An 18,533-nucleotide genomic window follows, 5' to 3' on the forward strand; every position below is an offset into this window, starting at 1 on the left:
AAGTGTAGACATGGCCTTAGTACACTTTGCCTACAAAGCTGCACTCACTAAATACAGTCCTTGAAGGACAGCTGCTTTTAACCTATTTGCATAAACCCAAAGTAACAAACAATGTTTTCTTTCTGACCTTTTAGGGATTTTTTCCATTTAGTTTGTTTTCTGCTCTACAACTTTGATTTGCTCTTTATACTTTTGCATTCTTTCCTCAGTGTGGCATATTTCATCAGTAAAGTTTTAGCCACCAGAAATAATCCTTGTGAAATTGCTGCCTTGATTTGGTTCCCCCCCAACTCCCTTCAGATAACAAAAGTAGATATTGTTTTTTTCCAGGACTGCAATTGGGTCCTATTTTTTCAAAATTGCAATGACTGAACAGACCTGTGGTATGCTTAGCCATTTATTTATTTATTGCATTTAACCGACTTCTGCTTTTCTCTGCTAAGCATTCTTTTTTCTTTTTCATAGAATCATAGAATATTAGGGTTGGAAGAGACCTCAGGAGGTCATCTAGTCCAATCCCCTGCTCAAAGCAGGACCAACACCAACTAAATCATCCCAGCCAAGGCTTTGTCAAGCCAAGCCTTAAAAATCTCTAAGGATGGAGATTCCACCACCTCCCTAGGAACCCATTTCAGTGCTTAACCATGCTCCTAGTGAAACAGTGTTTCCTAATATCCAACCTAGACCTCCCACACTGCAACTTGAGACCAGTGCTTCTTGTTGTGTCATCTACCACCACTGAGAACAGCTTAGCTCTATCCTCTTTGGAACCCCACTTCAGGTAGCTGAAGGCTGCTATCAAATGCCCCTCATTCTTCTCTTCTGCAAACTAAATAAGCCCAGTTCCCTCAGCCTCTCCTCATAAGTAATGTGTCCCAGCCCCCTAAATATTTTCATTGCCCTCCACTGGACTCTCTCCAATTTGTCCCTTCTGTAGTGGGGGGACTAAAACTGGACATATTCCAGGTGTGGCCTCACCAGTGCTGAATAGAGGGGAATAATCACTTCCCTTGATCTGCTGGCACTGCTCCTACTAATACAGCCCAATATGCCATTGGCTTTCTTGACAACAAGGGCACACTGCTGCCTCATATCCAGCTTCTTGTCCACTGTAATCCCCAGGTCCTTTTCTGCAGCACTGCTGCTTAGCCAGTCAGCCCCCAGCCTGTAGCGGTACATAGGATTCTTCCTTCCTAAGTGCAGGACTCTGCACTTGTCCTTGTTGAACCTCATCAGATTTCTTTTGGCCCAATCTCCAATTTGTCTAGGTCACTCTGGACCCTATTGCTACCCTCCATCTTATCTACCTCTCTCCCCAGCTTACTGTCATCTGCGAACTTGCTGAGGGTGCAATTAATCCCATCTTTCAGATCATTAATAAAGATGTTGAACAAAACCAGGCCCAGGACGGACCCCTAGGGCACTCCGGTTGATACTGGCTGCCAACTAGATATCGAGCTGTTGATCACTACCCATTGAGCCCATTTAATACTACTCTCTGGAATTCCTTTTCCACTTGGTCCCAGTCTCCCCCTAATACTTCTCTGGTGAGTCCATGTCTAATTATTCATATCAAGCTAGGGCTACATAGGTAGGATAGTTACCTATGATTTTCCAAAAATTCAAATCCTTCCCCATATGCCAGTGCCTTTTAAAAAGTATAATGAGGCTTCTTCTGTGTATGTCAGTGTTAGCTCATGTTGAATTAAGACTTAAGCATATCCTCCTTGTGAGATACTGAAGTGGTATCTTCTTTTCCCATGGTCGTTAGACACCAAGGAGATAGCCATTTTAGAAATATTAGACAAATGCATAAAACCTGGAGTTAGGAATTCCGTGGAGGCGAAAGACAGAAATGGAGATCTTTTTGAATCAAGATTAGGTGCCAAGATGCAGAAGTTTGCTAATCCTCCACATCCACGATACATGAATGCTGAATTTCTGCTGAATATGGCTATGCATATTTACATTTCATTCCAGAATACCAACAAGAAAATGGCAAAATTTAATTTGCGTTAAAGTTCAGAATGTTAAAATAAAGTATTATGTAACAACAAAAATTCAAAAAAGGGAAAGCATTAATCATGTTAAGTCTTCAAACAAATAATAATTAAAAACATAGGAACATAGGAATTGCCATACTGACAAAAACAGACCAATGGTCCATCTAGTCCAGTTCTATTTCTGAAAGTAATCAACACCATATACTTTGGTTGAGGGCATGAACCACCTTTAATATTCCTAAATGTGCAATACTATACCCTGGTGCAAATTTCTTCCTGATCAAAACAGGTGATCAGTTTATGCCCTGAAGCATGGGAATTGCTATTTTATAAATTTAAACATATAACTATGGTACACAAAAGTTAAATACATGTTATTTTATATATATATATATATATATATATTGAAGTGAGCACTGATAACTAAGCCCAGTTATTCCAGTACTTACAGCCAAATCTTGAACTAGTTTCTCCTCAAATGAATATTCCTCTGTTTCTATCCAATAGTTCTGATAACCATGGAGGAAGAGGTTAATAGAACGGTGCCTGGGAGGGGGGGTGAAAGTGAGATCAAGAGGGGTAAACAGAACATAGTATAATAGCTTAGGTGGTTAATGATTAGTAAGGATATGTATTTTGTACAATTTTGATCCTCTGATTGGTCAGTGAAATAATATGCAAACTAAAGCAAACATTCAGTGAAATAACATTTTTCTTCAGACTTTTGAGCGTACCTGAGGTACATTGAGGGAGCACACCAAATACCTCTTAATGCCACCACAGTTTCCTGCATATGGTTCTGTTTTCATTGGTATTATTGTGATAGACCCACACTAGGACTGGAATGCCATTGTTTTAGGTGCTATACAAACACATGGAAGACATAGTCCCTACCCCAAAGAGGTTTCAAATGCATACCAGAAAATAAATAATATGTACAATCTGACCAGCAAACATTGCTGTAGGAACGTTCACTTTGCAAAAAATAAACTTTAAGTACACAATAATTATGGTTGCTTTAAGTTCTTTAATTTCCTTGGGTGTTTCTGAGAAAAGGAGGGAGAAAAAAATTATCCATGCTTAAAAATGTTAGCATTTAGATGTACTGTGTTGGGCTCTGCATTTCTTACCTCAGTGGGGTAGGAAGGGGTGAGTTTTACATCTTATTTTGCTATTGTCTGACTTGAGACAATTTTTTGTAAGGCTGGGTTAAAGAAGTCTCTTTACCATACTTCACATTATGACAGTTGTATCTTGGCATCTGATATAGGTGATTTCCAAATCAAAGTTTAGCTTGTTTATTTCAACGTATTACAAAATGCAGCATAGACTGCGATCAGAGCCCAATCTGTATTTTATTCAAACCCACATATTTTTTCTTATTCCTCAAGTTAAGACAGAAGCCTAGGGGAAGTAATTCTTGTGCCTAATCAAGGAGGAAGTCTAGGTGGGGAGAACATACATGGTAATGTCACAGAAAAGAATGGGGTAAAAAAACCCAACTAATTAAGTGCCTACTGGGCATGCACAGAAGTGATTTTTCAATCAGTTATTTTTAAATCATTTTTTATTCAACCAAATATTTTCAAATTAGATTGTGGCCACACACCATAAAGAACACTTTTTACAGACCAAGTTTCAAATTTAGCTCTTCCTGAATTATGTTCATGGGAAAAAGTGTGACAATACTTCCTTTTAAAGTGGGAAAGATGCATTTTTAAACCTTGCATAACTTAGTACACTTGAATGGATTTTTGTCAAACTTTACAAAAAAGTCACTTTTCAGTTGAGAATATGCAAAATATTAGTCCAAAAAGAGGAGGGCTTTTTTTTGTTGTTTCCCCCTGCAGAAAGTTACTATATGAACAAGTAGAAATAGAGTCTAAATGAAATAGTACTATAAGCTTTACTATAATGTTCACAACCGAATGACTGCTATAATTCTGGTGTCTCGTACAGTTGACTAGACAAAGGAAATTTCATTTTAACTGAAAAGCAACACTAAGTGCAGCTATTAAATCATCTGAATGGTAGATATGTATGGAATTAACCTAGGTAAAGATTTAGGTTCAGCAAACACTTGTGAATGTGTTTAACTTTATGCCTGTGAGCAATCCCATTGAAGTACTTATATGTATTAAGTAATGTGAAAGCATTGCAGGATTGGGGTCTTAATATAGCCATAGAAATAAGCATACATTTTTATACATTGAAGGGACACAATATGTGGTCAGAAATTGATGAATAATTCTTATTAAAATTGGGGGAATTGGCACGTTGGTCCACGAAGACAGCAAAATTCATCCAGCAACGTTTAAGTAACTACCACATCAGGTATTCTGCAGCATAAAACTTCTTGACATTCACCAGTGCCTTTTTCCACAAACATAAGTCTCTTCTCAGCTTATGTTCTTTCAGCTCCAAATTAAATAAATAATGATGTGTTATCTAAGACATTTGGTTTAAAAATCCACTGGAAAAATACTGAAAAGTGCCTTTCACAAGAACCTAGTGTCCGATCCTACAAGCACATAGCACTGGACACAGTAATTACTATACTAAAGTCCCACTGATTTCTCTGGGACAACTCACAGAGTAAATACTAGTCTTGGAAGTAAGCTTCTGTTGGATATGGCCTTTACATTGCATGTTCCCTGTTCTATTTAAGATGGAGTTTTTGTTTTTAGAGGTACTCCATGTATCCTGTAAAGCAGCGGTTATTTAATTCATGGAGTTTTTTGTTTGTTTTTCTTTTTATCATAGGTATAGTGCACTAAATGCACTGATGCTAAAAATCAAATAAATACGGTATACATAAGTTAAGACCAGAGGGCATATCTGATTTATACACACACATAAAATGCTCATTGTTGGGGAATGTAGTATACAAATTATGCACTTCCTATTTCTTTTTGCAATAATGAAATGATTATTTGGATAACCTCCTGTGAGTTATTGCCAGCATTGGTACCATTTAATCATTAAACCTCAAAGACTGACCAATCAGAATCCCTTATAAAAATTGTACAAATTCATGTTTTATGACAACGTCATATCATGGCTGGGAAAGGAATAAGTGCACGCATAAAGAAGAGGCTCTCCACAGGTTACATTACCGTTAACATGAGTATAAGCCTGTCATACTGAGTTTTTTCATGTACTTTTTCCAGCCAAACACGTTGAAAGGTGCTCAGGAAGAAAGTGCTAATTTTGTGTCTGAAGAAAAGCATATAGGTTTTCATTTAAGAACTAACAATAAATTGTTAAATTCAGTAAAGTAGTCTGCATTTGCAAGTTATGTTTGAATAACTGCCATGTACATTCTATTCTGCTGTATCTCTATGCATGTGTATATAAAAATAAAATAAAAAATGTAAATAAAGTTCATTTCCTTAAACCATCAACTCTAAATATTTAAATATATTCATATGTCACACAAAATATACTTATTACTTAAAAGACACTTTTCATCTTCGGAGCACTGTACAAACTGTAGCTAATTACCAAACAAAGAGCACAGAGGATTAGTATTTATGAGTTTTGAAAATGTTCACTTTTTGAGAAACAAAAATATTTAAAAAAAATACAATTACTATTTACTTTGTATCTCAAACCATTTCTCAGAACAGGAACAGGAAGCACCTAGAAATCTTATGGGGAAAATTAAATAATCTCTTTATGATTTCTAGATGTACTATTTTAACAAGTAGCTACACATCAGTAGATGTTTTAAGTTCTGAAACAACATACTGATAATCTTAAATTAGGACAAATGTTCCATTGAAGAAAATCAGGTACAAATGTGAGATTAACATGAAAGCATATGAACCACTATCTAGACTTCCAGAGGCAGATCAGAAGAAAGGGTCATAATACTCTAGAATCTTTAGTATTTTCTAGGATGCTGGAAAGGCTGCTGCTTTTAACAGCTTTCTGGCTTTATGTGTCTAAAACTAATGTCTTACTATCAAATTTCGAATTTACTCTCATCCCAATATAATACAGAAACTAAACTGGGGAAAAACATACTCAGATATGAAGAGCTGCATGCAAAATTGTGGTTCAAAAGGACTTAGTTGCACAGCACTTGTTATTACTAATCATATGCGACTTGACAAACTCCCTAGAGTTCAGAAATGTCTTAAAGCCACAATCAATTTAAATGATAGATAGATAATTATTTATGTATTTATTATCATGACATGACAGCTTTATGTCACTGCCATAATGCTGTGAATTTTCTAGAACCTCTGTATGCTTTATTCTGCACACAGCAATTGGGAAATACACCTACAGGCCCCGCCATTTTTTTTTCTAGGACCTTGCCATTTTGGGGTGGATGTCAAAATTCTGACTCACCAAAGCACAGTTTTATCAAAGGTCATCCCTAGAAATGGCAAGTAGTAGGTACTTGGCCAGATTCACCACTCAGAACTAGTGAAAATCAGGAGTAACTTAATCATAAAAATGATGCAAGTCTGAAATGAATCAGGCCCAATATTTCTGGTACAGAGAATACATTCAGTAAGTTATAGATAATAGACAATAAAAATGCAGAGGTTCACTTCATCCCCATCTTCTGCACGGCCATTTACCAGTATTTCAAAAACTATGCAGGTGTGACTTTTTTTCAGAGAAAAATAATATATCCCATTCTTTTTTCACTTAGATGTTTCTTCTTTTAGAGGTTGTAAGCATATCCTGGGATAAATAAACTAATTCATTAGACCAGAATACGGTTGTCAAGATGTACCCATAAGTAGTACATCTTCTGAAATGTGATCTCCTTTTCTAAATCCTCAGAACTTTGGAAAGAATTAGCCACCACTCCAAAACTAGCTACTTTGTTTTTACATTATATTTAAGTCTCCCCTCTTCTCTTCCCTCTATGGACATGTTAGCTTTTTTCTAGCAAGAACTGTGTTCAAGAAAGATTATCTAGTAAGATGCTACCATGGTTGTCTGGGAAGTGTAGATAAGCTCTAAGAATACAGAACTCTGTCATTTGTAGCGATGGGATGTGTCCTCTTCACTGTACAATAAACCTTTTACTGGTCTTAATGTGGTAAACCTAACTTCCTTTCCCTATTATAAGTGCAATTACAAGGCTGTGAACACCAAACATGGAGATACATTTCAATAATGCATTTTTTAGAGGTAGATGAAATGCATTTTATTAACTATTCTGTGAACACTCTGTGAACAAAGCACATTGACTTTTAAAGATTTCTTTATTCTCTTAGGGAAGAAACAAACTTCATCCAGCACACACACTCACTGGCGAAATTGCATTTTATTAGCAGTGCAATGTTTCCCAACTTTGAGAGTAGGATCTCTTTGGAGGCCCTAAACTAGACTGGGTGGAAGGCACAGAACGAACGAAAGCCACTGTAGGAATGAAGAAAATTGCATGGTGGTGGATCTGTCCTTTCACCCCAACACAAATGTGATCTTGCAGGTGTGGGCAAAGCAGTGGATAGACCCTAGGAGGGCACACACATTCTGTCCCAGCCCCCGCAGCGCTCTGAATGCAGCTGGACACAGGAGTAGCTCATGTGTGCAGGGCCACAGACTCAACCAGCAGTCCATGAGCCAAAATTTCTCAGCTCTATCACCACAGCTCTCATATAGGCTTTAAAAATATACATGACCCACCCCCCACATAGCTGAAATAACCCAACGGCAAGCAGCATGAAGCCTTCATGTGGATGGAAACAGGGAGGGAAAGCCACAGAACAAGACAGATAAAAGTGAAAAATAACAACTAAAAAAATGGAAGAAATTAGAAGAAGATGAGAATTAATAAATAAAGGAGACCAAACAAAGTTGAAAAGGACAGAAGATAGAAAATAGACAGAAATAGATTAACAGATTGTGGCAACTGTAACAGGGCATGATGTGAGGGACATAAGAGTGGGCTGCACCAGGACTGGGAAAAGCTGAAATACGGTGTCTGTGAAGTAGTGTACTTCCTGTGGTGTTTTTTCCAGTAGGTTATTTGGCATAAAGCCCCTATTTGGTCACCACGAGGAATGAATGACATGGGAAAACCTATTATGGCTATTTAATGGATATTAACAACAATCTCTCTCTAAAGTCCTTCTAAGCATGCCAAGGCACTAAGGCCTGATCTTTTCAAAAATAAGTTTACATTTCTTTTGGTTTTACTATTCTTATTAAAAATCAGAAAGTCACAGCATCTGCCAACTATAAAAGCTCTGCCAAAGCAACAAACTTTGCTAATGATTTCAAAGGCAGTGTGAGTGTTAAGAAATTCCTGGTCTTCCTCAAAGCGCTTGCTCAACAATAATTATTCATGAATAAACAAACCTTTAAAGCACCTACCTTGGCAGATTGTACAACGGTGCCATCCTGAAACAAGCGACAACGGCCCTTTTGCGTTGTTTTGACAAGAGTTTGTGCCAAACAGCTTTTTTTGATCTTAATGGTTGCTCGACCTATGGGAAAACACTTCCATCAATATGTGCAGTACAAACACTTCAGATTCAGTTAAAATTCATTTGCATGACTAGCAAGTAAACTGATTAGTGGATATTACAAAAGCTTCCTTTCTTCTTAGAAATATTGCTTTTCTAATAAAAATCACTTTTTTGTAATTACTTAGGGCCATATACAGTTCTCAATCTACATTCAAAACTCCAGTTGATGTCAACAGATCTCACATGTGGTTGAAGGGTAAAATTTCCAAAATGTGACCTCTGTGAATAAATAAATTTGCAGGCACCGTCACTCATGTAAACAATTTTTGCACTATTACTTTTGCATGAAAATGACAGATTTTTTTATGGGCAGAATGCAAATCAGGTTCAAACAAATTTTTATATTTAAGTTATATAATTTGAATGAACATGCAAGAGTGTGCAGACATTGCCAATACAAGGTATTCTTATGTGTAGAAATGGAAAACAGGTGGAAGTCGCTTTGAAAATATGTATATTAAAATCTTACATTTATGCACACGCATCTTTTTTAAATTAAAAAGTTGTGTGCTGAATTTCTGCACTATTGCTTGGGGATTGTTCATAGAATTTTTCAGGGGCTAATAGAAATGTTCTGATTGCTCTTCTAAGTAGAACTTTGAAAGTTTAGCAGATGACACTTTAAATTTACAATATACACATTTTAGTTTTAAGCAGAAACTATTGTTCAACAGGTATATTTGATGAAGCAATTTAAACATCATTTTACAGTATGTGCTCTCAGGAAAGAACCTCATGTTCTAATTTAAAGTAAGTACTTTATAAATGTAGCCCTTATCACCTGCTCCAGATGATAGACAGCTGCTGAGATTCTCTGCACCCGTTCCACAGCTTTCTCAGGATCAGCAGGCTCCTCACTTTTCAAAATGTCCTTGTACAGGTTCAACTGCCATTTCACAGCTGGGTCATCAGACTAAAATCAAGATATTTCATATGTATAATACATTTCTCAAATAATAAATGAGTCTTTTTATGCTCCTTAATCTAAAAAAACAAACTAACTAAATGAGGGCTTTTAAGCACAGTACATTAGTCCACATCAGAGAAAAGTAAATTCTAGTGTGCAATAGCGTGTCACACCCTAACTGGCCTGTATGGACTCTGCTGACACATAATACAAGTTCCCTAGTGCACGTTACTACAGTTACCTTTCAAACAGATCCACATTAACATGCACCAGGGAACTTTTAGTGAATACTACCAAGGTCCAGATGGGCCATTTAGTGCATAGCATATTCGTGTGCACCAGAATTTACACCTTTCTGGTGAGGATTAATGCATTGTGTAGACAAGTCCTGTCTTAATATAATGAATATGACTACTACCACTGATTCACATGGATAAGAGACAGATAGTCCCAGTTCATTTTCGTCATTCAACTCAGACTTCCCATTTGCCTCCATTATCTGTAACCATGGCACAAAAGTCCACAAACTACTAGGACTGCTGGTCTTAAATTCTGTAACAAGGCTCCATGGGTTCTCATGATTGCTGGTGAAGCATTCTGGGAATTTTGTGGTGTCTTCATGAAATAAAAAATGTGGAAGCTGATATAGAATTATGTATGAAAAAGTACAATACCCACAGTAATGTGAACTGTGTGCTGTCTATTTTGATATTAAAATAAATGTATTTTACATTGCGCTTATATTTTTTACTTTGCAGTATTTCACAGATTTTTGTTTTGACAATGTAGAACTGCACTGCACAAGCTGCCATGGGGAAGCTGGGGTTTCAGCAGGTCAGTAGGGCACAACGGGGGCTTTTGGTGCTGGGGGAGGTGTGGAAGGCATTTGGGGATTGTGGAATAAGCACATAAAATGGATGCTTTTGCTGGAATGACCAGTAGTGAAATAGTTAAAGTTCAACTTTAGGTTCCAAAATGAGTACCCTTTGGAGAATAGGATGCTTCAAATCTCTTAGCTAGATCAGCTGGGTCTGAATCCAGACCCAGCTGGATGAATAATCAGTTAATTGAAGATACAGTAAGAGATAATGAAACACCACAAAGCAAGAGTAGGGACAGCAAGGAGGACAAAAGTACAGATGTTGATTGAAGTAGTAGTCAGGTAGGTGTTATGGTTAGTGAAAGGACTATATCTAATCCAGGTAGAAAACCGAGTATGGTGCGAGGGAAACACTGAAATGCTTGTACATGAACACAAGGAGTCTGGGCAAAAAAATGGAGGAACTGCAACTACTGGTGCAGAAGGTTTAAACTGGATAGTAGAAGGATTACAGAAATGGTAGAATAGCACTCATGAGTCACATACAGGTATTGAAAGGGATGTGCTGTTTAGGAGAGATAAGAATAAAGGTAAAGGTGGTGGGATAGAACTGTACATCAATTAAGTGATTAACCGTAAAGGAATAAGAAGTGATAGTATGAACAAAACAGAATCTGTTTCGCTCAAAATCACTTTGAGGCAGGATTGTAAAAAGTTCTGTTGGGATTGCATAGGGGTCTGCTATAGACTCATACATGGATAGCAATCTCTTTAATATTATTAGAGAGATAAATACTATTAGGAATTGTGTCATAATGGGAGATTCTAGCTTCCCAGATACAAATTGGAGAATAAATACTAATAATACTGGTAGGGCCCAGTTATTCTTGGATATGATAGATGACAGCTTTCTTCATCAAACTGTCCTCGAACCAAGAAGAGGTAATGCAATTTTACACTTAGTTTTAGTAAGTAGAGGACATCAGAGCAAAACTGATTGTAGGAAATAACCTTGGATTGAGTGATTATGAGATGATTCAGTTTAAATTAAATGGAAGTATAATCAAAACCAGATAGTCAACTATGATTTTTTACTTCAAAAGGGCAGACTTTAGGAAATTAAGGGAATTAGTTAAAGGAGTCAATTGGACTGAAAAGCTGAAAGACTTAAATGTAAAGGCTTGGAATTTCTTCATATCAACTATACAAAAACTATCTGAATTTTGCATCCCAAGCAAGGAAAAAAATTGTAAGGAAAGGCTCCAGTCCCAGCTGGATGAATGACCACCCCAAAAAAGTTATTAGGAGTAAGCGGAGAGCCTATAGGCTATGGAAAAAGGGGTTGATCAACAAAAAAACCCCAACCCTAAATCTTGGACGTTGAAAAATGTAGGAATAAAGTGAGAATTGATAAAAATCGAGTTGAATTAGTTCTTACCAAGGAAATTAAAATAAATAATAAGACTTTTTTTTAGTTATATAAATAAAAAGAGAATAATGAAGGATGAGGCTGGACTGCTATGCAGTGTGGATGGGAAGGAAATTAAAGATAATCTAGATATGGCCCAAAAACTAAGCGAATACTTTATCTCAGTTTTCACAAAGGATGATAACAAGGAACATGTACATGAAGGCAGGACGGATGATGGAAACATGTGTGGAAATGGAAATTACCACATCTGAGGTGGAAGAAAAACTTAATGTGCTCAAATCAGGGGGACTGGATAATTTCCATCCAGAATGCTGAAAGAATTGGAATGTATGATTACAAGTCTGTTAGCAAGGATTTTTAATACATCTATTTATTTGGGGATAGTGCAATATGACTGGAGAATAGCTAATGTCATGCCTATATTTAAGAAGGCGGGAGGGAGTGATCCCAGCTCTTCCCACCCCCACTCTACCCCAGGCCCCACCCCGAATCCACCCCTTCCCCCAAGACCCTCCTGCCTGCCCTGCTCTGCCTCTTCACACCCAGTTCCAGCTCCTACCCCTCTCCCCAGGACCTCCTGCACATTGTGGAACAGCTGATCCACAGCAGGTGTGAGGAGCTGAAAGGGAGAGGGAGGAGTTGATCAGTAGGGCTGCCCATGGGTGGGAGATGCTAGGGGGTGGGAATGGGGAGCTTGGCTGCTGGTGGGTGCTAAGCACCTGCTAATTTTTTTCCGTGGAGCACCCATGGAGTCAATGCCTATTGTGACAGGGTCAGGCCAGATGGCTACAGGAGAGTAATTTTTTTTTTTTAAAGCAGAAAAGAATTTTATTTGTGTAACACTTACAAAGAATCACCAAAAAGGATAAAGCAAAACTATGCAACAAAACAAAAGCAAACACAAGGTATAAAACAGCAGCCTTCAGGAGGGAGAAGTGTTCAGGCTAGCCTGGGCCCAGAGCGGGGGAGCTTCCTCGACACTCATGGCCTTCCACCCTCCTGAGTTACCTGGTGGCCTAGAGCAGGGAGGCTTCCTCGACACTCATGGTCTTCCACCCCCTTGAGTTACCTAGTGCCATGCCCAGTGTCACCGATTATTCCTCTCCTGAGAGTGCCCGACAAGATGGGCACGGCTGCGGGGTGGGCGGTTTGGGGGTGGGGGGGACGTACACCCACGTGTGATAGGACCCCTCCTAGGTGACAGTGATGATGGTATCCACAGCGGCAACGGCTGGGGCTGGGGTCTCTCGCTCTTCCCCTCAATCAAAGGGTCAGACGGAGGGAACCGGACGGGGTCACCGAGCAGAGAACCTCGGACAGCGCCCACTGCTCCTTAAAGGCGTCAAGGGAGTCGGTGGACGCCGCCCAGAGGAACTCCGCCCGGATACGTGAATGTACTGAGGATCGGAAAATGGCCCTACAATCGCAGGATGCTTCATTAGCCAACCTCCCCTCTCTGGTTTTATAAATGGCTGTTTTAGCTAGGGCTAGGAGGAGGTTAACCAGGAGATCTCATGATTTTGTGGGGCTGCGATTTTGTGGGGAGCATGTAGATAAAAAGGTGAGGGGAAAAGTGTAGCCAAAAGCGTAATAAGATATTCGTGAGGAGCCGGAAAAGGGGCTGCAGCCTGGCACACTCTAAATATACGTGTGCCAGGGTTTCCCTCACGTTGCAAAAAGGGCAAGTATCTGGGATGGGGGTGAACCGCGTCAAAAACACGCCCGTGCTCACAGCTCTGTGAAGGAGCCACCAACTAATGTCCCCGATGGGTCTCGGGACCAAGGTGGAATACAGGCTGGCCCACCGGGGTTGCTCACCCTCCAAAGGTGGCAGGAGGTCCCGCCACTTTGTAACGGGGCGGGATACCAGGGTGTGGGCGTGAAGGGTGTGAAGCGTGAGTGTGTATAGATATTTCCGTGGCGCGATTTGGAAGCTGACAGGCTGCAGTTCATGCAGCTGGCTTGCAGGGAAAGGGTGAGGGGTTTGTTGGGAGCTACAGGGTAGGGGCCCAATTGAAAGGTCCGGCGGGCCTGGGGTAGAGGGTGGGCAGGGTGCACTCTCGCGCAGGGCTCGGTTGAGATAAACCCAAGCAGCGGGCGTCAAGGCGACCTTCACCTCCTGAAGTATGTGCCGGGGGGTACGAGGTCTGGAGAGCCCCATGCGCTGAGTGAGCGTCAGGGGATCCAGCCAGTCTCCCCGGTCATAGTCCAGGAGGTCTCCGACTCTCGTGACTTCTACCAGGACCAAACTCTGGTGCACCAAGCGGGACTCCGCCACCTGCACATGGAGCTGGGGGTTGTGTAGCAGGGGCTCCGCCAGGAGATCTGCTCCCACGGTGGCCGCCACGGACCTGGTCGTTGAAAACAGTTTCCAGGTCCGGAGGAGGTCCTGGTAGAAGACTGGCAGCCCGGAGAGGTCTCGTGGAAAACCTCTCGGACAAAGATAAAAGAGCTGCCGGTCGCATCGGAGCCCTTGGAAGCGGCGCAGGAAGGCGTGTGCCAATATGCTCCACGTCAAACTATCTGCACTATAAAGGAGCCTCTGCAGGGCCTGGAGGCGGAAGACACGGACCTGAGTGTGCAGACACTTCAGGCCCTGCCCTCCTTCCTTCAGGGGTAGATGAAAAACCCCAACAGGGGCCCAGTGCATTCCTGACCAAAAGAACTCTAGAATTGATGTCCGGAGGTTGGTCAGGAAACCTGGGGCCGGGACCAGGGTGTTGAGCTGTTACCAGAGCGTGGACAGGACTAGTTGGTTAAGCACCAGTGCTCTCCCTCGGAGGGAGAGATATTGGAGTAGCCTCGTCCATTTCTGGAGCCGCTCTATCACCCCGCCTCCTAAATTTTGCCAGTTCTCTGGCGGAGAAGGGTGTGTGGCAGAAAGGTAAACACCTAGGTAGAGCAGTGGACCCGTGCTCCACTGGATGGTCTGAAGCGCGGGTGGGAGGGAGCTCACCTGCTGCCAGTCCCCCACCGCCAAGCCAGAGCTCTTGACCCAGTTGACTCGGGCAGAGGAGGCTGCCGAATAGATGGCCTGGCAAGCCTCCACCCGCGCCAAGTCCCCCGGGTCCTGGACCATGAGGAGCACGTCATCGGCGTACGCTGACAGGACCAGCTGCAGCTCCGGCTCCCGCAGCACCAACCCTGTCAACCTCCTGTGGAGGAGACAGAGGAACTCGATCGCCAGAGCGTACAGCTGGCCTGAGAAGGGGCACCCCTGCCGTACTCCTCGCCCGAAGCTGACTGGTTCGGTCAGGGTCCAGTTGAGCCTAACCAGAAACTCCGCGGAAGCGGACAGCACCTGGAGAAAACTCACAAACTGAGGTCCGAATCCAAACGCCTGCAGAGTGCCCAGGAGGTACCCATGGTCCACTCTATCAAACGCCTTCTCCTGATCAAGAGACAGGAGGGCGAACGACAGACCGTCTCTACGCCTGAGTTCCAAAAGGTCTCAGACTAGAAATAGGTTGTCAAAAATGCTGTGGCCCGGGACAGTGTAGGTCTGGTCTGGTCAGATCACGTCCGCCATCCCGGACCCTAGCCGCAGCGAGATTGCTTTCGCTACAATTTTGTAGTCCGTGCTAAGGAGCGAGATGGGACGCCAGTTTCGTAAATCGCGGAGGTCCCCCTTCTTCGGCAACAAGGCGAGCACCGCTCGCCTGCACAAAAGAGGGAGGACCCCACCCTGCAAAGACTTGGCCCAGACAGTGGCTAGGTCTGGGCCAAGGATGTCCCAGAACGCGCGGTAGAACTTCCCGGTCAGCCCGTCCATGACCGGAGATTTATTGGTGGGCATGCGACGGAGAGCTTCCGAGAACTCGGCCAGGGTGAGAGGCAGCTCTAGTCAGTCTCGGTTGCCCACGCTGACCATGGGGAGTTCCTCCCAGAGCACCCTGCAAGCACCAGGATTGGTTGGATCCAGGGAGAAAAGGCTTGTGTAGAAGTCGCGGGCCCTCCCACACATCTCCACCGGATCCATGAAGGGGGTGCTGTCTTCTGCTAGAAGGCAGGTGACGTGTTTCTTGGCCCCCACCCCCATTTTCTCCAGGGAATAGAAGAAATGGGAGCCATGATCCATCTCCCGAAGGAAGCGGATACGGGATCGAACAAAGGCACCTCGGTCCCGATGGTCCTCGAGGGCCTGGAGCTCCTCCCACTTCTCCCGGCATGCTCCGCAGAAGAACAGGTCCTCGGGGCTGGCGGCCAGACGCCTCTCCACCTCTAACACCTCCCGTTCCAACTGCTCTATCGCTGCATTTCTCCGTCGGCTGGTGCCCCGGGTGTAGTCACGGCAGAAGAGCTTGGCGTGCACCTTCCCTAGATCCCACCATCCCCGCGCCGAGGGAAAGGCACACCACTGCTCCCGCCAGGCCAGCCAAAACTCCCAGAAGGACGTCAGGAAGCCCTCATCTTCCAACAGGCTGTTGTTAAAATGCCAATAGGCCGGCCCCAGCCTCTCTGCACGGAGGGAGGCTGTTATGGTGGCTAGATGATGGTCGGAAAATGGGGCCGGCCGAATGTTGGAGGAGTGGGCTTGTGAAAGATGGAAACCGAATAAATAAATACGGTCCAACCGAGAGTGGTGTGACCGATGGGCCTTCACCCGGAAAAAGGTGAACGTGGAAGTGTCATCTGGGTGGTGGTCACGCCAGACGTCCACTAGGGAGTGATGTTCAACTATTTCTTGGAGAATGTTTGCGGCGGCCGGGCTCAGCTCGGCCCCTGAGCGGTCCTGCTCCTCTAGGGTGGTGTTAAAGTCCCCTCCCAGGACTAGGCACTCGTGAGAATCTAGGGTGCCGAGGAAGTCGGACACCCGCTGATAGAATTGCGGCCGCTTCGGGCTCGTTGTCGGGGCATAGATGTTAATAAGGTTGACCACGAGCCCCTCCATACGGACTCGGAGATGCAGCAGGTGGCTCAGCACGGCCTCAGTGACCCCTAGCACCTTGGGCCGTAGGTTGGGGGAGAACAGGGTCGCCACTCCAGCTTGCCGAATCGTGAAGTGGCTAAAGTAGACCCCGTCCCCCCACTCCAGCTGCCAGCTGTCCTCGGCGGTCGGATCCGTATGGGTCTCCTGCAGGAAAACCACAGAGTACCCCCCTTCCCGAAGGTAAGAGAGCACCTGGGACCTGCGGAGAGCCATCCTACAGCCACCGGTGTTCAAAGTTGCAATAATGAGAGGCATCATGCGGAGGTCTGGGGGGTGGGGGTTCCTTGTTGGCGGGGGTGTTCGTGGCCCCCGGCGGGTCGCGCAACAATCCGTGACCCATCCTGTAAGTGAGTAAATCATCACGGAAGCTGCGGGCCCGCCCGTAGGCTGCGGCACCGTGCCTTCCTTTCCCTCTACCCTTCTTTATAAGGGCCCTTGTGGCCTGGAGGATTTGATCAAAGTCCCCCCATAGCTGGAGAGCTAGCTGTACCCTGTTGCGGGAGCCACGGATGTCTTCTAAAAACTGCCGCAACGCTTTTCGCAGCTCATGGGGGGGTGGGGTTGCGATTTCCTGGTTATTCCCTGGTGCGGCTCTTGGTGCAGCCTCGTGGTCTGCTGAGGCGGGCACACAGGGTGCAGACCACCGACGGGGTGTCTGACAGGCTAAAGTTATTAGGTCCATCTCAAGCCTTGGGGTAGAAGGGGACGGCGGAGGGAAAATTGCAGCTCCTAATGGGTCACAGCAGGAAAATGCAAAGGCTGCCCCTTGGGGGGGATCCGCAAAAAAAGGGAAAGAAATAACCCCAGGGGCAGCAATAGCATTGCAGGAGGAGGTGGATTGGGCAGGACAGGGGTGGGGGCAGGGGCAGAGGCGAGGCTCTCGGCTTCGGGAGGCAAGCAGCTAAGAGGTGACACCTCCCGAACAGATTCAAGGGTTAAGGGGGTGGGGAGCTCCCAGTGATGCTAGGCGCAGGCTCTGTGGTGGATTTGGCAGCCACGGCGTCAGGTGGTGGACTACCTTCTGTAGGGTGCCCGCCCGGAAAGGTGGTTAGGGGGAGGGAGCATGGGGAAAGGGGGACTGGGGTGAGGTTGCCTAGATCGAGGCCAGAAGGCAGTAGGTCATCCTCTCCCTGGGTGACCAGGGTCAAACCTAGGGCCTCGGTCTCCTCATACATGGAGGAGAGGTCATCTTCTGCCACCCCGGGGGTCTCCCCTCTGGCACCCGCTATGACGGTCGCTTCGGGGTTCGCGGGGGTTTCGGGTGATACTCAGGCAGAAGGGGCTTCCTCAGGGGTCTCGGAGGGGAGATCCTACCTTCCAGTGCTATTTTGTCTTCCCCTCCCGACACCGGCGGATGGATCTCACTCATGGGCATAGCGGAAGGCTCAGTGTCAGTGCCTCCCTTCCTGGTCTTCTGGGGGGCCTCCACATCGGATGGGTGCAGCGGAGCTCGAGCCTTCCACTTGCCTCGCTTTCCCTGGACTAGGGTCCAGTCCTCCATAGCATCGTCTGGGAGCTGGTTAGCAGGGGTTGTGTCGGGGGGCAGAGGTGATGGTTTAGGGCTTGGGGGGGTAACAGTGAGGCAGCATGAGGGGGGGGTTCTCCTTGGGGCAGGCCCTCTCCTATGCCCGGTAATATCTTTGCCGCACCCTCCTCCATAGGCTCTGCTGGATTGTTAACAGCAAGGGCGGGGCTCCCTCGCTTGTCTGGGCGTTGCAGGGGAGGTGTCCCTTGGGCCCGGGCGGAAGCAGCGGTGGATCAAGCAGGAGGAGAGGTGGTTTCAGGTGCCGGGTGGCCAGGGGCATCGGCGATAGCGGGCTCCCTGGTAGGGGACTAGGAAGGACCCCTCGAGCACCTCTCCGTCACGTGCCGGCGGCGGCGGTAGAAGCTGCACTTGCCGGCCGAACGAAAGGATGTGACGGAGGGTGGGGTCCTTGCAGC

At 44.6% G+C, this 18,533-nt stretch overlaps 1 protein-coding gene across 13 annotated transcripts in view; it reads right to left on the minus strand.

Annotated features, from left to right (window-relative positions):
* The window catches only part of RYR3 (ryanodine receptor 3), a 564,793-nt gene that overhangs the window by 79,883 nt on the left and 466,377 nt on the right, over positions 1-18,533 (minus strand). For 9 of the 13 annotated variants that reach the window (XM_075129723.1, XM_075129722.1, XM_075129720.1 and 6 more), the window contains 3 exons: positions 9,285-9,416; positions 8,349-8,461; positions 5,120-5,219 (listed from right to left, as the gene is read on the minus strand). In XM_075129723.1, the coding sequence (XP_074985824.1) occupies positions 5,120-5,219; positions 8,349-8,461; positions 9,285-9,416 (345 nt within the window). Of the gene's footprint in view, positions 1-2,452; positions 2,550-5,119; positions 5,220-8,348; positions 8,462-9,284; positions 9,417-18,533 lie in introns of all 13 variants that reach the window. The other 4 variants (XM_075129725.1, XM_075129724.1, XM_075129721.1 and 1 more) reach the window with 1 other exon arrangement.

Source organism: Caretta caretta, chromosome 6 (genome assembly GCF_965140235.1).
Source record: "Caretta caretta isolate rCarCar2 chromosome 6, rCarCar1.hap1, whole genome shotgun sequence".
NCBI classification, from domain to species: Eukaryota; Metazoa; Chordata; order Testudines; family Cheloniidae; genus Caretta; species Caretta caretta.